Source organism: Cydia amplana, chromosome Z, assembly GCF_948474715.1.
Source record: "Cydia amplana chromosome Z, ilCydAmpl1.1, whole genome shotgun sequence".
NCBI classification, from domain to species: Eukaryota; Metazoa; Arthropoda; class Insecta; order Lepidoptera; family Tortricidae; genus Cydia; species Cydia amplana.
Genome location: NC_086096.1, coordinates 6,716,622 through 6,740,374, shown reverse-complemented (window position 1 = coordinate 6,740,374; position 23,753 = coordinate 6,716,622). Strand labels below are relative to the sequence as shown.

Below are 23,753 nucleotides of genomic sequence, written 5' to 3'. Positions count from 1 at the left end.
CGTAGAGTCGCGTACGGGTAATACTAACTACCTCATTCTAACAATATCTGTAAACGTATCCTTCATGTTGTAATCTGAAGGCGGTCTCAATCTTCACGAAAAATGCGGACCGCGATTAAATGACACATCAATCCTTCTTAAATAACATTGGCCAATTTGGACATAATAGGTAATGAGAGATAAGTAAGTACCTGATAAATATCGAAAATGACCTTATCGCCAACTCGAGGCAGCATCTTGGAGTCGCACTTCTTGGCCATGTAGGTAAGATTCTTCTTAGCTCCGTTGATTTGACAACTGATAACGCCATTATATTCCTGGACAAATACACACGTCATTATAACCGATATAAACGTCTACGACAGCTGTTTTCCTTAGGTTAAATAAAGTTAATTTGATGCAGCTTTCCCAACCTCGTAATATCAGGGACGCCGCTTCGTGCCCAAACGCTTGAGTACGGTTTATACCTAGTATTCAGTGGGCTCAGCACAAGAGCGCCGCGACAACATCTCGCGCGCGAGATTGACCACCCATATTTTTCTAACTGTATTAATTAGATCGTTTTGGGTAGTCTATCTCAAGGGCGAGACACTGTCACGGCGCTTCTGTGCTAAGCCTGTGGGCACACGACGTGAACCCTATGTTATCGCACTATGGAATCGCTCGCGCATTGCATTCGCGATACATTATACACCTTAGCAACTTGTATTTTGACGATAACAGGGCCATGTTGCATAACAAACTACAACTAATATTACAAGCGAAACTTCTTTTCGAATTTCACTAATTAAAGTAAAATTAACTTTGTTATGCAACATGGCCATAGAGAAAAAAATACATAGAGTGCTCACTCCATACATCAGTTTTAGTACCAAAAAGACTATTAGCATCTAGCATCGAGTAGCGGAACTATCATTACTGCTACTTGACAATAGATGTCGCCACCGACCGGAAAGTCTTATGCTGTTGAGATAAGACTTTCCGGTCGGTGCTACATCTATTGTCAAGTAGCAGTACTGATAGTTCCGCTACTCGATGCTAGATGTAGACACTGAAATTAATAGTCTGAACTGATGTATGGAGTGAGCACTCTATGTATTTTTTTCTCTAAAGCTTTGGATTCCTCCGAAAACGGTGCCGTCATATGACGGCCGTCATATAGCGGCAGCAAAAGACGGCCGTCTTTACGGTGGCGACATGTGGAAAGTACCACGGCGTCATAACACACCGTCATCCACCAAGGTCAAAGCGGCAAATTTGAAAAATGTAGGCGCGATGGGATAACGTCCCATAGAAAATTTGAATTTCGCGCCTTTTCCTACTGACAAGATTTGCTTGATCATCTATAATTTACTTGAAGGATGAAATATCATCAGAAGAGGAAAATAATCGTAGTACGGAATCATTTATTCAGATCTCGTGTCATTTATTCAAAATGGCGTCACCGCTATCTAATAAAACGTTCACGAAACTATCGACAAGGTCATGACGGCCGTCATCTTACGTTACGTTGACAATCAACGTAACGTAACGCCGTCTAGGAAACCGCGCCATCTTGTTTACATAGACAACGTTCTAGTGACGTCAGTCAACGCTATATAGCGGCCGTAATATGACGGCACCGTTTTCGGAGGAATCCAAAGCTTAAGACATGGCTCAGATTAGCAATCCTGTCAACTCACTGGAGGCGGGTTCCTAGTAGGGCTCGAGTTGGAGCTGTAGAGCTGAGCCTCCTTAGTGACGACGCCGCGCGCGCCCCGCTCGACCAGGGTCTCGAAGTGCACGGAGCCGGGCGGCAGGTGCTTGATGCGGATGGCGCTCTGGCGGGTGTTCATGTTTGAAAACGACGTCACTGGGTCCACGGTGAATTCCACCTGGGGAACGCGGAACGGGGTTACAAATACCATGTTATGGAGATTTTGTCTTGTATAAAATATTATCTTGTAATCCCGAAATGTCACCTCTAAGACAAATTGCGTTGGTCAAAATTGGTTAAAAAAACAACCTCGTTACATAGAATCACAATGGAATACATAATCACAATACATAGAACCGGATTGGTCTAACGATTGCAAAAATTTGTTCTCGCACTAATGAATTCGCATCTTAACATTTATCACTTGGTTTTTGCAAGTAACCCCTGACCGAGTTAAAAGACGTTTCACGCCAATAGACATGAAAAGGCTAAATTTAGTTGCCCAGCTGAGCACTGAGCATTTCAGATAATCGATTCGAATATAATTATACATATTAAAAATCAACATTACAATTAGCAAGTAAATTTTAGACTGAAATATCGTATAAAACTAGGAATAGTTTGTAAACTGATTCAGTATTGCACGTTTACCTGGTTAGGATAGGTACGTGCAATTTACTCTCGTTTTTTTAGACTCGTAAAATTCGAATTCTTGCCAATCCTACGTTACCATTTATGTGTATATAAAATTGGTTCACGTAGTAGTAGTTTAGAAATAAAGAAATTTAATTTATATTTCAATTCATCAACAATATAAATGCCCTCAGCTCGGGCCGTGGTATGCGCGTGAATTAACTTTTTCTTGTCACTCGTTGCCATGATTACGTTCTCCTGGGTCACTCTTTAAAACCTGATTTGTATACATTTAAATTCACCAAACACGCTTTTTTGGTGATACTTATAAACCCTTTACATTGAGGGTCGTCTACCAAGCGTCTCAGAAGAAGGTGGTGTACAATGTCTTCTAACAAACTATGCTACTATTGTCTCTTGGCTGACCGGACAGAATAACAACAAAAAATAGTTCATCCACCCATGCAACGTGTTCTATACATGTCCTCTGTAACTTGACAAAAAGGTCTAATATCGATCACCGCCCTGGTCAGGTGTAACAGACGTATGTTCGTACTAATATTAAACGTTTAAACGCCCTTTGCAACTGAACCGGCTGAATAACCGAGCGACCGGACGCTCGGCGATGCATAAAATGTGGTTATAGGTACGTGTGTAATAATAGAATCAGTTGCAACGAAATAACTGGGTTTTAATGTTATGTTCTAGTGTAGACTCTTGCATAAATTTCTAATTAAATGTTATTATCTTCTGGCATAAACCACATTTAAGAGTATTTAAAAATACGTGTATAACCAAAGCTTTGCCGGATTTAAACTATTTGTGGTTAATTAAATTGTGGGGTAGTAAACAAAAACCTTTAGTTTTATATACTTAAGTTACAAAAGTACAATTTTTGCTTCACGCTTTTATTACATACTGTATTTTAACATCTATGAATGAGTTCTTGATGTGGCAAAGGAATAGCAAAGAGGTTTTTAAATTTAAACTAATCGTACTTATTTTACTTGCGTGTGTCCTTCCATTAGCTTCTCTCTAAATTGCAAGACCAAATAGTTATAGCATATTTATTATTGTTATATGTCAAAGAAAATAAGGAAGTTAAACAAATTTCAATTACATTATAAGTATGTCATATCAGATACCAGGACAGGTTCAAATTTTGCTTAAAAGTTTTGTAGTTACATACGAAACTAATACTGTGTGCAAGTTTGGTAAAATTCTAATCATAGACTTTTTGGCGGATCAGTTGGAAATATTTAATGTTAAACAACCAAAATAGTTTAAAAACTTTTTCCCGTTAAGTTAATGCAGTGCCTCCTTCTATATTGGGAGTATTGGGTGATAACCGCGTGATTGTCACTTGTTCATAAATATGTATACATTTTTTAACCTTATTGCAATGGACTAAGGTGAAGAAAAGTGTACATATTTATGAGCTCGACTGTAAAAAAACGCCGTGAGCTCGGTGACCCTACGCACCCTCCGCAAATTTCGCCGGCGATTGGATGCATCTGCTTTAAATAACCCGCGACAAGGGAGCTAAATTGCTAAATTAGCTTCGATGCAGAGACTAAATAGGATGGAAGGCGTGACCATGCCGAGTATTCGGTTTGACACTGCAGTGTGATATTTTACAGTATCATTGCATCTATAACAACAATTAGCCATATATGTTAGCCAAGTTTCTCTGCTTCGTCTTTATCCATCGACAATGCGTAAAAACTCTAGACTGCCCCATTTTCAGAAATGGAGCTCCGTTATTGTGCCACGAAAATTTTATCAGCAAATTCTACAAGTAGAACGGTGAATGTTGCATATCATATTGGCAACTGTAGCTACCATTCGCCATCTTGAGCTCTTTTAAGAACGGTTACGAACGATTTAAATACAATTTAATAAATAAGTACTTGAAAAAAAATTTATTTTATAACAAAAGAGCTACGATTTTTCATAAACTGCTGTCTGAACACACTGTACCTTAATGAAAACGTTTAGATTGGTTTTAGTGTCACGCGGACCGTCCGTGCGGATTGCTAAATTGTATAAGAAAGCTGTCCGCGCGGACCACTCTAAAAGGCTTCCTTAACTTAATACATATTGGTCCGGTGCGGAGCGATCCGCACGAACGGTCGACACTAAAACCAGCCTTAGTTACATTTCTCAAAACCAAGACGTACCTCGTCACCGACGCTGAGTATATACTTGTTGGCGTTGTTGGGATCCTTGGGGTCCTTGGGGTTCTCTGCCATAAGGCCGAAGCGCAGCACCTCCGCAAAGTGGAAGAACATGGTCTGCTCGCGCTCCACGCAGCGGAGGAAGCCGAATCCTTCCCGGAGAGAGCACACCACGCCTTGCTCCCGCCTGTACACATTTCAAGTTATATCCTCTAGCCGCATACCTTGCCAAGCAAAATTAAATTTTATTGTGTCAACACAAAGTTCAAATTAGAATGGAACAGGAGACCTTTTTATAGGTCTCTGGGCGGCTAGAGGTTAAATTGTTGACTTTACGTCAGGCAAGTTGTAAACTAAATAGTATCAGGTGGCAACCAAAACTCACTAATTACTACCACAAGTTCAGAGGCATGAACCGTAAAAGTTCAAAACAAGGTTGTTTTATATTTAATTATTTTTAATGAGTTAGTTTTGGTTGTCTCCTGACATTGAACAATTATATAGGTAATTTATTATGAGACCAAGTCAGAAAATGCGAAAAAATAGCTGTTCACAAAACAAAATCATCTTAATGAGCCTAAAAAGTACGATATGTAGCGAACCGTGACAAGATGTTAAATGAACACCCACACCCTGCTACAAAGCAGGAACTAGTAAATATTCAAGACGAATTACCGCAATATACCGCGTGCCTTTTTAATATTTGTGACGTTAACTATGAAAAGGGACCTTATTGTCGATGGCGCTTACGCCATTATTAACGATGCTCCGATATAAATACAATGTACGACGCTGTGCGGCGTAAGCGCCATCAAGCGCGACAATAAGGTCCCTTTTCATAGATAATGCCCCATTTTTCCATTTTAGCTTTATACGTATAATGAATCTGGCATCTACTGTTTTTATGACTTCTAAACGTAAAATCGGACTTTCGTGGCGCTACAAAGCTCCAACTTAGACTTTGGTTTCCTCCGATAGCGGTGCAGTCATATAGCGGCCGTCTCCATACAAATACTACGACATCCATATTTAGCCGTATTATTTAGTATGGAGACGGCATAGACTAGGAATCCTCTAGACTGAGTTTAGAGCAACTATTTCATGAAACCGATGCTGCCAAAAATACGGGGGTGCGGGGGGACGAGGTGAGCGAATCCCGTGCCGTGATTGGTCCGTTCAAAGACACGGACCAATCACGGCACGGGATTGACTCGAAGATGGAGTAAAACTACCGTATGAGTGGCAGAGGGGGTAGCGTTACTATGCTCAGTCTAGAGGATGTCTTGTCTGTGGGAGACGGCCGCTATATGACGGCACCGCTATCCTAGGAAAACCGATCTTTACCTCTCTCCAGAAACGTTGAAGGACTCATCCAGCAAGGAGATATTCGTGGCGCGCTTGAGTTGGTCCCTGCGGTCGGTGGCCACTTGGAACTGCACCCAGTCGCCGTGCTTCAGCGTGAACTCGCCGCACTGATCCTTATCGCCGAACGGCACCTGGCAATACCAATTATATAAGCATATAAGCATAATCACTCCGGCCGGTTAAAAGGGCTATTTAGACGGCGCGTGAACTCGTGTACGATTTTAGTTACATTGCGGACCATTGAGGTTACATCTATTCAACCGACCGATCAAACGACGCAATGTAATCAAACTCGCATGCGAGTTCTCGCCCCGTCTAAATGAGCACTAAAGAGACAAATTAGCAGTGATCGGAATTGGTAGTGCCATTTCACGGGACTTCGGTGCGTAAGCTTAGTATGGATATACCTTTTCACCCCGGGTTTTCATATTACCTACTTCAATAGGGATGATGATGATGACACATGTTGAATTTTAAACAAAATCTAGTAAAATAGATAGCAAATGAGCAATTTATTATAATAATGTGATGGATATTAAAATAAAATACGAAAATGTTACAAAAATACAGGACCTGAAAGTTTCAAAATTTAAGTTTTTTTTAACTTCCAAAAACGATAAAAGTAAGGGTACCATCTGATTCCTTACATTTTATCCAAAAAAAGATTGTATAGCAACTATAGTCCGTGAACCAAATCTTGTCAGTAGCAATGTAAAGCAAACTAAAGTAGGGCAACACTCAAAGAGCAGTATTGCGCTAAGAAAAGCAGCAATGTACATCGAACCAACAGATTTTTTTTTCCGCTGAGCGCGCCCTGCGTACGTCAATTCAAATTGTCACTCGCGGTTTATTGAAAAAAATTGAAACATGGACGAACAATTTAAAAGCGATGTTAAAACAATGTTAATCAAAATGATGAACAAATTTGAAGATATCAAAAACAACTGCTTATATTCTCTTTGTTCCCTATCTATGTCTTCTAAGTTTACTAAAATAAAATCATATCAAAATGCAGATAATTGGATAGTGCATATATTTGTTATTTACAATATAATATGCCACTTGTTAATGTAAATTAGTGTACTGTTCTGGATGAATATGACATACCTGTGTAATTTTTTTGATTGGTATATATTGTACAATATACATATTAAAAATAAAACAACTGATATTTGGGTGTTTATTTAATTTAAAGGTAAATAAGATAAGGGTCACTTTTCGACTTGGTTGCGTTGTACACGTACATAAACCGCCATAGGTAAGTATTGTCTGAAAAGATACTACCTACTAGAGACAAACCAAAGAAAGTCTGCAGCGCAATAATTTGACATCGAATTAAAAAACTACATATGGCAATGTTTTTTAAGCAGTCAGTAAACGTTATGCACTATGGTATGTTTGTCAAAATCGTTTAAATATTCATTGTGTTTTGTGATGAACGGAATAAACATGGTGAAACCTTACAAAACCGGCGTGCGGGAGTTACTTTTCCGAGTGACGAATAATTTTACACTTGTAAAAAGTCAGCACGAGGCGATTCAAGCTGAAAAACGACAATGTTTACAAAATTTGGAGTTGATGACGGGTAAGTGGAATGAAACATCTTAATACTTCACCATATGTACCTACTTAGATAATATAATATTGGTTTAGACTAAGGTTTCACAGCAAATTGAACACACCTAATAGGTATAGGCATACTTATGAACTTCCTCTAACATTTCGAGAAACTCATTGGTACTAGCCGGGTTTTGAGCTCGAACCCACAACCTCCATGCTTATGCTCACGGCATGGGTACCTACTAGTTAAAGCTAAAATTAATTTTTAATATACAGGGTGTCCCAAGAAGTAGTGATATACTGAAGCTGGGAGGTAGACCTAGAGGGCTATCTGAATCACCCCCATGTATGTTCCGCGATTTTTCGTATTTTCGGAGTTATGATTTTTTTTAATTTTTCACCTATCGCCGAGTACCATGAGATTTTTATTTATGGTGACGTGAATTATTGCGGTAGATGCTTGATTTTTTTTGTGTGCTAAGCTGATAGATAGGCCAATTCAGTATGGTAACATTTACTATCGTTAGATCTTTGAATGGAATTAAAAGAAAATTAATGCCAAGAAAGATAAAATTACCCAGTATGTTCACAACTTCAAGGGCGCTTAGAAAAATAAAACATTCAGTATATCACTACTTCTTGGGACACCTTGTATGTTTATTGTTTTAATGGTTTATTTCGTTTTTCCGAAAACTTTAGTTCGCAAATTGCGGGCAATTTCTCTGTCAATCTAATTACGCCTTAATGGGAGTAAAAGAGAAAGATGCTCGCATATTGAGAACTTCGGTGTTCGCGGTAGGCCCTCTGTACCTATTTACCGCCGTCGCGGATATTACAAAAGCTTATTAATTTTGATGAAGCCAAATGTCACATTCTCCCAATATTATTTATCAATATTAGTATATGTCTACATATTAATAGTGACATCTATTGTTGAAATGAAATTTATTTTACCATAAAAATTAAGCTGTGCATACAGCTAAATTTTTTCATAGACGGTAAATATGGTAGAAATTTCACAAGTATCAAGACTATTTAATCCATTTTCTGTGGTGTTGTCGCATACTGATTTTTAAAAACTACTTTTAATCTAGCGCTGCAGACTTTCTTTGGTTTGTCTCTACGAACGCCTTATATTGGGCAAGATTTAATCCTGCAACAAACATGTATGGATTAGGTAGATATTGCGAAAGAACGGCGATATAATCAAGGCTCTTAATAGTGTTTAAAAGGTTTACCTTTGTAAATAGTCACAACTGATTGCTGAAAATATTAGATATGTGGGCCTATAGACGGTTTCCAGGACACAATTTATGGTCTTGTTGGATAGATTTAGGCATACGTTTTAATTTTATTTATGCCTTTTAACCCTAAAACAAAAAAAACTGAACATAATCTTAAAAGTTCGAAAGAGTTCTTCCAATACTTGTCATAACCTCAATTTTTAGTAATGTTTACCATCAACGAGCATGATTGTACTTACATTGTAGGCCCCTTAGCTTTGCTTATTCTTATTTAATGTATTGGTATTTAATGGTGACAGCAGAAATATCTCTTGAAACAGAAATGATTCAGAATGAAAACAAATAAGGTGACGGCTGTCATTCACGATCCACATTCCACAGATAAAACACAGATGACACGCGTTTTGGAATTATTTGAACACAGTGTTGCTAACCCGCGATTTTTCAAATTTGCCGCCTTTTACTACTGACAAGATTTGGTTGACGGACTTTATATACATAAACGCAATATTTCACGGACAAAAACGCAATTTTCTTGTTTTGTCCATACTACAAGACGGGATCTCAGTGACCTTGACGTCACGTTCACGTATCCTTTTGTGAGGGGCGTTTCGCGAGTGAAGTGCGACTGTCGGACTTTGACTATAATTTCTGACTTTTGTGCTGCTTTAATGCAATGGGTCCCATATAGACATTTTATCCTAAAAACAAACCCGATCGATTGATACCATAAATGAAAATTAGTCATGTAGCCTATTAAAGACATGCCAAGAAATATTTTCGTGAAAAAATAAGAGTCTTGGAATCCCGAGTCTTATCCATGTTCAGTACAATGTTTGAGGTCATTGACCCCAAATGGCACTACCTATTCCGATCATTGCAAATTAGTCACCGATATAAGCTTGAAAACAATTTGTGCTTCGCTCGCTTTCGCAGCGGAATCTATAGCTGGGCTAGAGCTCGTGTGTGAGGGCTTTATGTTGCAATTATACTACACAAAAGTCGATGTCAACCATATAACTAACTTAAACTCTTGTGTTCTTTGTATCCGGAAATTTTTACTGATAAACATGATTCCTCACAGTGATGCAAATATTGTTCAAATCGCATGAGTAGAGCCGAAGCAGCGAAAAGCTTTCGGGCCAGCCTTGTTGTTGTTGTTTTTCGTCGTCGCGCTTTCAAGTTTCGCTAGGTGCGGGAATAGCAAGATTCAAATCCACTCATGATGAATACTACCAACAAAACTTCATTACGAAGCATAATATGTAAGACAACACCTCTAATTAAGCTACATATACTCAACAACATGTAAAGTTTCGTAGCGAAGGTGCCGTTACCTACGACGTTTACGCATATTTTGTGCGTGCGTAACAATAGTAATTAACAAGTATCGTAATCTATTCTTGTTTAAAATGGCGTGGGGTGAGATTGATAATAGTTTATGCCCGCCATGCCATGGGCGTGTTTTTTCAATAAAAGCATCAGTAATACGTACCCGGTCATTATCTCAGGACTCCCGTCCTCGAACACAGCGCCGCTTGGCTTCGCTATACATATACCCTCTAGTGAGTAGAGGGTATATAGCGAAGCCAATAAGAGTCTAGTCCCACCAGTACACACTACCAGGCGTGGCTCACTCCGTGATTTCGTCGCGTCGCTACAAGTACATGCGGCCCACACCAATTTTGGTGTCTAGCAGTTGCCCCGCACCGCTACGGAATGGACGCCTGCTCGCGCTTTCGCCTATATCTCTCGTAATAGACGCGTTTTGTTAGAGAGAACCTTCTGTACCTAGTACTATTATTTATTCTGTGACACTACTGACCTCGACCTCGGAGTGGTCTTCAGCACCTACCCCTTCATCATCTCGGGGCTCACGTATTCGAACACGACGGAGCTTGGCTTCGCTATATACCCACTAGTCCCACCAGTAGACACTACTGACCTCGACCTCGGAGTGGTCCGCGGCGCGGTACCGGATGCGGCCGGGGAGCGGGTCGTTCTGCGGCGCGCGCGCGGCTCCCTTCTCCAGGGGCTTCAGCACCTGCCCCTTCATCATCTCGGGGCTCACGTCCTCGAACACGACGGAGCTTGGCTTCGCTATATACCCACTAGTCCCACCAGTAGACACTACTGACCTCGACCTCGGAGTGGTCCGCGGCGCGGTACCGGATGCGGCCGGGGAGCGGGTCGTTCTGTGGCGCGCGCGCGGCTCCCTTCTCCAGGGGCTTCAGCACCTGCCCCTTCATCATCTCGGGGCTCACGTCCTCGAACACGACGGACCCGCTTGGCAACTTCGTTATGTTGCACGCTACTTCCTTTCCCTGGGTGGACAACAACAATATTCTTTGTTTTGCTTAGAATGGCTTACTTATACTTGGTCAAGCAGATCTTGTCAGTAGAAAAAGGCGGCAAATTTGAAAAGTGTAGACTCGAAGGGATATCGTCCCATAGAAAATTTGAATTTCGCGCCTTTTTTCACTGGCAAGATTTGCTTGACCAGCTAGTCGCCGTATTATTGTTACAATTTTAATTCGCTTCAACGGCGCAGCCGGTCGATTCCGAATGCATATGTAATATAATGGTTTATTGCGCCTTATGGCTACGACTCATTAACAGTTTTCCAAGTAAAAGAATAATCCAATTTGGCCAATGCAATTCGATGCCAAAATATTTTTCAAACTAGATGGGTAGGGAGACAGGTGTCATCTCCATATAATTTGTATTTTAATACCACCTTCGCTACTGAAACCGTGTTAATATTTACACGTTGAAACTGGTTATTTATTTGTTATACAAACTACTAATCACATAAATGGGAGAATACATTTATAGTACCTACATGCAATAAATTTCTAATGAGTTTATAGGCAAAAATTATAAACTAATACAATATCATTACCCGCTGCCGCTGTGATAAGTTTGATGTTTATTTTTGTACTTTCCTTTGCCTATTAAGGGTTTCCTGTACCTACTTCTCAGTACGTGTATGAGTTCATGTTCTAATCATGACAGCAATGCGGCAACGACAGCAAATCGTATCGCTGAAATTAATAGGGACAACGCGAATAACCCGCTGCTGCAACGCTGCGTCATCAAAGCATGGCTGCGCGTCGCCAGGGGGTGGCAGGAAGGGGCTGATCTTTATTTAAGTTTTATATCCATTCTGTTACAAATTCCGTATGTGTAGTTGGGCGTTTTTTTTTGTTGTCCCCAGTACTTTTTTTTTCAAATTTGGGAATTTTTACGTTATTTCTACTCAGAATCACGAGCTCTTTCTATCCTAATAGGAGAAAAAAAGTGTCCTAAGGTTTTTATTTCCATTACGTCACCATTTTTCATAGACTTTGTATGGCGGTCGCGCAATGGAAAGATCGAAAAATGTATGGAAATTTTGGGACACTTTTTTTCTCCTATTAAGATAGACAGAGCTCGTGATTCTGAGTAGAAATAACATAAAAAATCCCAAATTTGAAAAGAATGTGTAGGGGACAACAAAAAAAAACGCCCAGTGTGTAAATGTACGGAAAATTGGCTCATTTTTTTGGCTTCGTAAATGTGTAGGAACCCTGAAATGAAACATAAAAACAAAATGGCACTTACATTTCTAGTCTGAATGATGAATTCAACATCGTCGCCGAGGGCGAGTTCCTCTTTGGTCTTGGTCTCCGAGTAGTGGAAGAAGATCTCCTTGACCACGTCCGCGCGCTCGATGAACCCGAAGTTGTCCTTCATGGAGCACACTACGCCGTGGTATTTCACCGGGTGCACGGGGTTCTCGAAGCGCACGTGGCATGCGCCTAGGGTGCCCCTGCAGGCGGACGGTACGGTCAGCAAACATAATAAACTCACAACAAATACACAAGCCGGGTGTACGAAACTGAACTTTATTAATTGGAATAATAGCGGGTTACGTTTGACTATAACCTCCTGAGGCCCAGCCATACAAACGAAACATCCAAAATTTGAACCTAAACTGTAGGAAATGTTGATTTTGCGTTGTTTGAAAATTGAACGAAACAAAGCAAAAGCGACTCTGTTCCAATTCAACATGGTTTAAATTACATCGAACTGAATAGGTACTATAGGCCCCAAAGAAACTGTTCAATTGTAAACCCTGTTAGAAGAAAACAAAATCTACTAATAACTAGAAAGCGCTGAAATAACATATTTTAAATTAAAGTTGGTGATTAACAAAAGCTACGTTCATAAAAGGGTGTGTATTCAGAAACGCTGTAAAAGATATCACCGATACTCGCCTCTGATTGGTAGCGATTTGAAAACTGACAGCGTCGCCGGTGTGCAGCGTGACGTTGCCCTCGACGTCGTCCTTCGTGTAGGGCAGGAAGAAGCACTCGCCGCGGTTCTCGTACGATATCCTGCCCGTGTTGTCGCCGGAGCCCTCGCCCTTCACTTCGGTGGTCACGGTGCCCGTTACTCGCGCTTCGCTCAATACCTTCGCAAACAAATACAACGGTATATTGACTTTGGTTTGACTTTTGATTTTTTTAGCGCTTCGGTACGAACAACGGCAACATATTCGTTGGATTTTCACGTTTTACTTTTATCGATAGAGGAAAAAGGCATACAGTACGATTCAAAAAGCTTAATTCGAAAAATTAGGGCAGATTAAATCATATATAAGTTTTTAAATACCAACGAATATTACGGAAAATATCAAGTATTTGTTCGAGAATGAAAATGTTAACTTGCGCATGTATGTGTTAAGCCGATTAAGTTAAATGAAAACAATAACGCGATGCGCTTTGTTGTTTTCATTTTTATTAATTGTGGTTTTGTTCAGTAAAGTATACATAACTTCAGTATAAGCCTTAACACTGCGCATGTTAATAATAAAAGTGAGTACAAAAATAAAACAAATCCTGAAAAATAACTCGAAATTTGTACAAGATCAGAAAAAGCGGTGAGTATGAAAGTAAAGACTTGTATGAACTTACCACTTCAGGTGCTATTTTGGTGACTGTAGAAGCAATAGGCTTGCCCGTACGTCGATCGTAAGTCATCTCAAACTCCACGGGGTCCCCGATCTTGAGATGCTCAATGTTGCCACTAAACTGGCTAAAATGAAAGAACAGGCGCGCCTGCCTCTCACAACACTGTATGAATCCGTAGGAATGCTAAAACAGGAAAATAAGAATCAATACGAATTCACACAAACACAAACAGATGTTTTGCGATTCAATAGTAGATTGTTAACCAAGGGATGAAAGGGACTCCTTGCTTCAGAGGTAATTTAGCGCTCGAACGCAGTGGGAGCGCCAAAAGTCCGAGGCTGTAATGATGACTTTCACCCGAGTTAAACACTCTACTTTTCATTTCGAATACGAGGAAAGTAAAATGCATGTGTTTTTTTAGAAACTCAAGCATTGTTCGATACCAAGCTACTGTTTAATTCATATTGTTTGAAAACAAATCGCTTAATGTGCGCTGATAATCGAGGTCACGATGCTACGTTTGAGATAAGAGATAGCGCATTTAGTAGGTATCCCCGGTCGCGAAGTAAATATACATGCCCTTGAACAAGTAAGGAATCTTATTTGCTACTATGTATTTACTAAAAACTCATTTTTGTCTCATTTTTCCTCTTCCTTGGCTTTAAGTTTCAATTGTATAAACTCACTTGAGTCTGGGCTACCTAAGAAACAGGCTGAGCCTAGTGTAGGAACCAGAGCAACCTGACATAATATATTTCTTAGCTGAGGTACCTACACTTTGTCAATTGTACATAATTAGGATAATCTTTGCACCCCTGAAAATGTTTTTGTGTATTACCTACAATAATTTTTTGAAGTTTTTTTTGTTCCACCTAGTTAGCCGTAGCTTTTTGTCAACACCTTTGCTGCGGAATTAGAGTAACTCGTAATTAAGCACTACTATGCATGGGGTCTTTAGACAGTTTCAACCCCATCCCGCAGTGAATCGTTTAACTAACCACAAGGCTCTGAGTCCTGGGCCCTGTTCACTGGAGTATGAGGTCGAAAGGCTGACAAAGAAAGACGAAATAAATGGCTTCTTTTTTATTAATCTGAAACAAAAACCGACCAGTAACCCCTAAAATTCCGACTAGCTTTGATTGGAAAGTAAAACAAATTATTTACCAATTGGGTGAAATAAAAGTGGCCAACAGTGGTGGTGGTAATAATAAGTGTGGCCAGCTGACAGCTGCCAACGCCAAGTGACAGCTGTCAGGGCTGTTGTAGATACGGCAATTGCCGCAATGTTGCAGTGTATTAATAGTTTAGTTTAATTTTTATGTAATAGTTTAGTTTAATTTTTATGTTTTAGGTATAGTTATAGATCTAGTTATTAATTAGTTAATTAAAGCATAGCCGCCTCGTCGTCGAACGGCGTACACCTGGGTCACAACGGAAGAACAGCGCTGGCTTTGCCAGCTACATGCTGAGTTGTGGCCCTGTTATGGCATTTGCACTTTATGTTATATAATATATACATTGTATATGTGTCAACAAGTTTTTGTCATCTGTGTTTGTCATAAATAAATGTATTTTCTTTCTTTCTTTCTTTCTTAAAAACTTGGAATATGAGCAAACATCGAACGTAAGTAACGTTCCACGGCGTTCTTCATAAACGCGTTACTTCCCTAAATTAGCTATGAATCGTTTGTCTTTGTCTGTGATTTTGACATATGTATTTGTAAGAAAGAGATAAACATAATTTACTACCTAAATCAAAAGTTTTATGAATAAGGGGAGCTAGATATGAAAGCTCCATTAGCGGTATACTTTGTTACTAAGCCAATAGGTATCCTAGTAACCAAAGAGAAATATAATTCCTAGCTTACTATCAAACTTTAGCACGATAGGTTTATTTTTGTTAGAGTGCGTGTTCAGATATTTGAGATCACCTTGGCCACTCCGATATATCTGATGGCGACTACAGTATGGAAAATCTCTTTCTATCGTCTAGTAACCGGGAATCGCCGTAATATCATCCTCTTTAATAAAAACAGTGCATCTTCATTAAGGTACGCCACGCCTTCTTTTGACCCGCCACGCGCTATCAGATTAAGTTGTATACGCTCTAATAGAAACCATATGAAATTTCGTATAAAAATTCGGCGGCGCATCACATGGAGTCATAGAGAAAAGAGCTTACTTATCTATCTATGTAATACCTTTAAAGGAGCAATTCATGTTTATTTATTTATTTATATGTATATATATATATATATACATATAAATAAATAAATAAACATATATATATATATATATCTCTGGGATCTCGGAAACGGCTCTAACAATTTCAGTGAAATCTCTAGCTAGGTCTTATCTCTAGGAAAACGCGCAATTTTGAGTTTTTATTCTCCCAGATATTTTCTCTATAACGGAGTAAGCTCACACTAATTTCTCCGAATAATAGATTGTGTACACGGTTACTGCAATTACACTAAATGCACGAGAGCGACGGACATATGACGTTTCCGTGTAATGAAGCGTTTGTCGAAGTAATTGGAGAGCCGACATTGACGGTGTTAACGAGGGCTAGGCACGTTGTAGTGAATTAAGGCATTAAATCAAATCTTAAAGCTGGGATGTGATGGTGCGAGAAGTCAGTTGCGAGTTTCTTTGTATTGCACACTACTGAGGTACACCAACACTATGTAACGAATATGGATATTCTCGCAGTCTAAATGAGTTTTTATTGTTGTTGTATGCAGTGCGGTCTGGGTGCGTAGACAAGATGCCAATCGTTAACGCTCTGTAGCGAACGAAACGTCTCTGTCGCACTAATATGGAAGAGTGATAGAGATAAGTGAGATAACTACGTTACGATACGGAGCGTGAACGATGGCATCTTGTCTGCGCACGCACCCTGGTCAGTCAGGGCCAGGAATGTGCTACCCCACCCGAACACAATAGTATTGTGAGTACTTAAATACTATAACATCAGCACAAATGCCTTGTATACTGCCTTATAGTATTTCACGCGCATCGGGCCGTCCCGGGTGTTTCAGATGCAATCAGATGTGGCGGCGAAGGTGGTCAAAAATATCTAAATGCACTTTAAAGTCTGATAATCAAACGTGTGCGTCGGATATAACTATGGATATTGTCTATCACTATGTACCTACGTGTAATATATTAATATTATACTACTTGCCTGATATCAAGCCTCATTAATATAATAAGCTTGAATAAGCATCGCTTTATTTTTCGTGCCCCGTGTTAGGACACCTATGCTGATGTGATTTGTGATGCTGATGTGAATAGGGGCTTTGTATAATTATTTGTGAACACCTTGGCCGTATGAGATGTATCGGAAAATCTGAATACATCTGGAATCTACAATGAGTGTAAAAATCTAATTACGCGACCTTAACCTGCTACGGGTTACGACGTAGCTCTTCAAGCGTTGCGTTGCTACACAGCACGCACCTGTCTGTATGATTACCTTAATCTAATCCAAACTGAAATATATAATCATCGATATAAAGCTAAATATTTAGACCACTTTGCGGAAAGGGCCTGGCCGGAATGCCATAGTAAAATCGCCCCTGGCTGAAATTCAAATATGCACGTTTATTTGTAATGCAATCGCAATGAATACATGTGGCAATATCGTCGTTAATGTCAAACTTCTATACAAATACATATGACGTATATGGGGGTTTTCAAACTTTCAAGCTTTTAAACTAATAACTGCACCTATTTCGACTCAGAATCACGAGGCCTGTCGATTAAAAAAAAGAAATAAGTGTACCCAGTTTTTCATACAAATCTTGAGTGTCAGTTTGGGTCAATTTTTTTCCGAATAAAAATGGTAACCTCTTGTCTGAAAATGCTCTTATGAATGATGAATTGATGACACACCCTTACTTGGTTCAAGTCGGCGCAAAGTTAGGATAGACGGACTCTATCTATCTATAACAACCTCTCTCACAGCATCCGCCCAGCAAGTCTATTTGGCCGTATAGTTGACTGATACAGAATGCCTGGAGCTACCTTAATAGGTAAATTATAGGTAGGATGTATTTCCCCTTACTAACTCAACCTACGAGTTTCTCACTATTCCTCTAGACACTTATTATTTACTTTACTTGTAATTAAAAAAATGTAATAGAAGTTAATTTTAACCTACTAATAAATTCCAATAATTTGGTGGAATGCTTCATAAGTTTTGGAAGTATAATAAACTTACCAGTAGCTTTTCAATAATCCCAGTTTCTCTGATAGGCGGGTGGTTGGTGGAGTCGTATTGCTGGGACGACGTGTTGTTGGAGCTGGAGGAGTAGACCCCCACCGAGTCGCCCATCGGGCACCCGTCTATGTTGTAGTTGGCGAGAGTGAAGCGATTGCCGCCACCCCCGCCAGTCTTCCCTACGTTGTTATAATTATCTCTTGGAGAACTTGGATAATCGCTGCTAAACGTACCTGTTGGACAATGCAAGAGAAACGGCGTTATTGGATGTCACAATGTCAGTTTTGGAAATGAAAGATGAGGGCTGGTAGCCTAGTGGTAAGAGCGTGCGACTTTCAACTTGGACAGCGTGGTTTCAAACCCCGGCTTGTACCAAGAGATTTTCTGAACTTATGGAGGATATATCATTATATATATAGTCACTTTGCGCTCTTTCATACAGGGCGCCTGCGGCGCCGTTCACACATAAAGGTCGGGCGAAGCCCGACATTCAGCGCTCTTCACGCGCTCTTACATACAGAGCGCCCTTCACCCTAAAAGGTCGGGCGAAGCCCGACATTCAGCGCTCTTCACGCGCTCTTACATACAGAGCGCCCTTCACCCTAAAAGGTCGGGCGAAGCCCGACATTCAGCGCTCTTCACGCGCTCTTACATACAGAGCGCCCTTCACCCTAAAAGGTCGGGCGAAGCCCGACATTCAGCGCGCTTCGCGCGCTCTTAAATACAGGGCGCCTGCGGCGCCGTTCACACTTAAAGGTCGGGCGAAGCCTACGTTTAAGTAGAGTGCTTGCTTTCTTGTGAATTTCTAGGATGTGTTTTGGCACACTTATGTGTGTTGTGTGTCACACTTACATCCTTCGGCCTTCGAATTTCGTTAGACACTTGTACTATGTACTATTGCTTTGTGTTTGAATACCGAAGTCGCGCATCTCGCGATGTTTGATGTATTATAATAATTAATAATTATGGGTAATATTTTAAATGTTATCTGTAAAGATTATTTGAGGTGATAATGATTAAGAAATGAACACGGCTTTTATGGGAAATTTTAAAATAATAAATTACAGCGTCACACCTGTTTAATTATAAATGATCAATTCATTTTGGAGTAATGAATGTAGGTACAATTTTTTTGTAAATTACACACCAAAATTACGGAATAGATATTTTATACGGGTAATACACGTTTTATAGCAACCTCGTTCGCGTCTTTCCTGTAGACATCGCAAATTTAAGGGAATCTAAAATCATTTTTTTACGCAGCACCTGTACAGGCGGAATACATGTTTTCAATTCTTGAGACTCAAATGAGAAAAACGGGATATATACGTAACAGAGGAGTCGTTACCTTTTAATGTAGTGTCCACAGAAGTGACCTTTTCTAAAATGTGTTTGACCCATATAGCAGAAAGTACTCAACTAAGATAGTAATTAGGAATAGTAACTCGAGATTGTCAGAAAGCAGCCGCCATACGTTCGTTCTACGTGTTCTTACTAACTCGCGCCGCCGCGCCGCCATAGATTCTAATGAACTATTTGAGGAGATTAACAGGTTTCACTAGGGTAAAAGTGGTATGTAAAGAACCGTATTTGCGTTATCTTACTACTTCAGGTAACTTGCGTCAGTTTTGCGACTTAATTTTCGCACACAGTGGCCTCAAACAAGAGCAGTGATAAAATTTCTGTAAAAACTGTCACTCTTTTAACTTTTTGCAGCTTATTATAATTTCGCGTGAGTTATTTTTCTCCTATTTCGTTAAAATGGAATAAGATCTATCAAATGACTTCAATTTTACCGAAATCGGTTAATGGGCTGATGAGTACTAAATGAACACTGAAAATAGGGGTCATTTTAGCTCCTATTGCGTCGTTTCTAGCGTAGAATCAGCGCCATCTATGTCAGCGGAACATGCATTTCCGAGTAATGGCTACTTTCCTCTATACACTGATGTTATAACTATACATATAGGTATTACAGTTACAGAGATATAAGCCACCGCGCCATAACACTTTTCGTTACACTTGGTTTTTGGTCCGGCACCTCTACTACGGGTTTTTAAAGACATTTCACGTCAAAATATAAAATTGTTGTCAAATAATCGGAAAAATGATTAACAATATAAATAAGTATGAAAGGTCTTGGGGAGATCTAATCACTTAATCATAAAAAGTAACTAAAATAGTCAACTTTAATGCCCTTAGCAAAATTTAAACGGCTGCTGAATGTTTGTCCGCAATAATCATAGGGCTAACCTCATAATATTAGACCAAAAATATAGCCAAATGAATTATTTGGATAAGTTTGTCTCAAATCACAGATAAATAGAAACTAAAACCAATAAGATGCATACCCACAAATAGAGGAATACTAGGCCAAAATTTAACTACCCTCATTGACAATTAAATCCTCATCAATATTTAAGGAATTCCTCATAGCTATAAAATTATAGGTTAACCTGTCATATCCCAAGGGCTCAAATATGAGCCGTAAATAAATTTTCCAGATTTCCCACGATTTTCAAAACCTCCCACTTCAACTCCCAGTGGCTCAAATGGGAGCCATACTGGGAGACAACAACAAAATTAGTTTTCGGGTCGCGGGATCGGGCAGGTTAAAAAGAAAAAGGAATCTATTCCACACGCACTTCATTCCACACACAGCATTCAAAGAACAACTGCCAGTATCATGAGATGTAAAATTTGAGGATTATTTTTACAAACTTTTTTTCACATACTGCGGATTGCCCTATGACCAAAATAAGAAAATATCTGACAGCGATAATAATACAAAACTTACCATTTCGATAGGCCTGTTTGGCCTGCATGTTAGAATGCTGGAGATCTAGAATATCCTGCAGGGGTGATGAGTGTGAATCTGGCGGCTGGAACATCTTCCACTGAGGATTGCTTGACATTATTCCTTGTTTAATGCTGTATCTTCTGTGTATATTTCTCGAAAAACGCTGTATTTACGAATATATCACAGAATAATGTAATTTATAAAGTGGTTACAATTATTGAAAACAAATCACATTTTCATTAGTCTTTGTGTTCATTGGAACACCAACATGTCTCTTTCACAAGTGTCACAATTTCTTCACCAAAACCACTAATATTGAAAAATAAATCTACTTATGATTATGATATCCTAGATCCTCAGATGTCTTCAATGCTTGCTGAATCGGAGCTCTGTGGTACATCGGCTTGTTGAAGGTAATCGTATATTCTGTTTCTATCTATAGGCTATACCGTTTGCCCGAAACCGACACTCACAAGCTGCAATAGACATTCGTATTAGTAAAAATATTACTACGTATCTCCTTATGTTGAATCAATATCAAAAATGGCTCATTAGTGCATAATTTCAACAAAGCGGAGCGTCGAAATCAAGTTTTACATTTTATTATTGCTATCTAGGTAGGTATCGGCCGCACGATCAAACCGAGATCTGCACAAATTATGTCGCCGTCGGCCGATGCCAAACGGTTATCTATAAATTTTATTTAAGGCAGGTCGATTATAAATACACACTAGTTACGATTTTTGGAAACGTTAATCTAAGATGGAGATATATACAAAGTGACGAAATTATTAAATCTCACCACGACACAGCATAGCACTGACGACATACCGCCATATTGAATGTCAACATTCAATTCACGACTTCACTCCGGCCATACAAACTATATAAAAGTGGTATATTAAAAATCATCCATAAGAAATACTTTAGTTGTAAAAAATTATAAATAAACGAAGAGGGTTTTTAAATTTTGTCCTTATTTTTTTGTATGAAGTTGATTTCTATCAATCAGAGAGATTTAATTTTCACGAGATTTATGGCTAAAGATTAAAGTTAGCGGCCAATATTTTGTTTTGCAATAATAAGATTTTAAGTTTTTATATCGAGAAAATTTATGTAATGTTGTTTGTTTTTTCGGGTACATGACAAGAGTTGATACATAAATATTTTAAGATTTTGATGATTTCCAAAAATAAGCAATTGTTTTTGGAAACTTTAATAGTAAGTTATTGGTGTAGTACCTATATATAAAATTTAAATATTAATTTAGTTTTAATTATCGCAGTAATAAGCTTTTAATAGCAGTAAAGCCAAGTATTACTTTAGTAGGTTGAATTATAAATAAGTTTGGTCGCTTGATGTTAGTGTTGGCAATTGTCCTTTTGTTTTTGCTCACTGGCAACATTGCTAGGGCCATCTGTCACATAGCGTTTTATTTTTGCTCAAGCTATTTTAACAGATTTCGTAGTGTTAAATTAGCAGGGAGGGGACAGTCACATATAAAGCCCTTTATTCAAAAAATAGCGCCACCTTTATCATTGAACACTAAATTTTTTTTTTTTTAAATATGGCTACATTTTATTTCCTCAGAACGTCTTAAAAGTCTCGTATCTAGGACATGCAACAAACAAAAAAAAGGGAACCGCCTTCAAAAAACCAACCCATATGTACCCATATATTTATATGGCACCCCTATACGTCTCCAGTCCCTATCCCGTCGTAAAGCAAATTTCTGCCAAAAAGTAATTAATACCTAATAATAAGAAAATTAATAATCATCCGGGTAATTACTTAGTTTTTGCAGTCGGTGCCAAACCAAAATGTTTGAGAACCGATATTTTAGACAACGAAGAACTGCACTTGCTTGCATTATAAAGACATATAGTCCGTCAACCAAATCTTGTCAGTAGCAATGTAAAGCAAACTAAAGTAGGGCAACACTCAAAGAGCAGTATTGCGCTAAGAAAAGCAGCAATGTACATCGAACCAAAATTTTTTTTTTCCGCTGAGCGCGCCCTGCGTACGTCAATTCAAATTGTCACTCGCGGTTTATTGAAAAAATTTGAAACATGGACGGACAATTTAAAAGCGATGTTAAAACAATGTTAATCAAAATGATGAACAAATTTGAAGATATCAAAAAACAACTCCCTAACGTAGTGCTTATATTCTCTTTGTTCCCTATCTATGTCTTCTAAAGTTTACTAAAATAAAATCATATCAAAATGCAGATAATTAGATAGTGCATATATTTGTTATTTACAATATAATATGCCACTTGTTAATGAAAATTAGTGTACTCTTCTGGATGAATATGACATACCTGTGTAATTTTTTTGATTGGTATATATTGTACAATAGGATTACATATTGAAAATAAAACAACTGATATGTGGGTGTTTATTTAATTTAAAGGTAAATAAGATAAGGGTCACTTTAGCTTACACTATAATTCAGATCATTAATTGAAAAAATATAATGAAGTTACCAATGTTACCGGGTCACTACAACCAAGCATAATACTCTGTATATAAATAGTCACAACTGATTGCTGAAAATATTAGACATGTGGGCCTATGGACGGTTTCCAGGACACAATTTATGGTCTTGTTTGGATAGATTTAGGCATACGTTTTAATTTTATTTATGTCTTTTAACCCTAAAACAAAAAAACTGAACATAATCTTAAAAGTTCGAAAGAGTTCTTCCAGTATGTACTTGTCATAACCTCAATTTTTAGTAATGTTTACCATCAACGAGCATGATTGTACATTGTAGGCCCCTTAGCTTTGCTTATTCTTATTTAATGTATTGGTATTTAATGGTGACAGCAGAAATATCTCTTGAAACAGAAACGATTCAGAATGAAAACCAAATGAAAACAAATAAGGTGACGGCTGTCATTCACGATCCACATTCCACAGATAAAACACAGATGACACGCATTTTGGAATTATTCGAACACAGTGTTGCTAACCCGCGATTTTTCAAATTTGCCGCCTTTTACTACTGACAAGATTTGGTTGACGGACTTTACTTAGTTTACTCATTATTTTGGTTCTTGTCTTGGAGGATACAACTAAACGGAGTAGCTATTA

At 38.8% G+C, this 23,753-nt stretch overlaps 1 protein-coding gene across 2 annotated transcripts in view; it reads right to left on the bottom strand.

The window, feature by feature from the left end:
* Positions 1-21,636, bottom strand: part of LOC134660885 (cold shock domain-containing protein E1) — a 33,195-nt gene extending 11,559 nt beyond the window's left edge. Inside the window, exons 1-12 of one of the 2 annotated variants that reach the window (XM_063516731.1) lie at positions 21,253-21,636; positions 20,653-21,131; positions 17,856-18,088; positions 13,634-13,813; positions 12,935-13,131; positions 12,279-12,486; positions 10,959-10,999; positions 10,621-10,765; positions 5,851-6,002; positions 4,510-4,693; positions 1,683-1,874; positions 192-317 (exon numbers count right to left, since the gene is read on the bottom strand). In XM_063516731.1, coding sequence (XP_063372801.1) covers positions 192-317; positions 1,683-1,874; positions 4,510-4,693; positions 5,851-6,002; positions 10,621-10,765; positions 10,959-10,999; positions 12,279-12,486; positions 12,935-13,131; positions 13,634-13,813; positions 17,856-18,088; positions 20,653-20,770 — 1,776 coding nt within the window. In that variant the 5' untranslated portion in view covers positions 20,771-21,131; positions 21,253-21,636. The remainder of the gene's footprint in view (positions 1-191; positions 318-1,682; positions 1,875-4,509; positions 4,694-5,850; positions 6,003-10,620; positions 10,766-10,958; positions 11,000-12,278; positions 12,487-12,934; positions 13,132-13,633; positions 13,814-17,855; positions 18,089-20,652; positions 21,132-21,252) is intronic. The other variant, XM_063516730.1, reaches the window with a different exon arrangement.
* Positions 21,637-23,753: the final 2,117 nt, after the last annotated feature.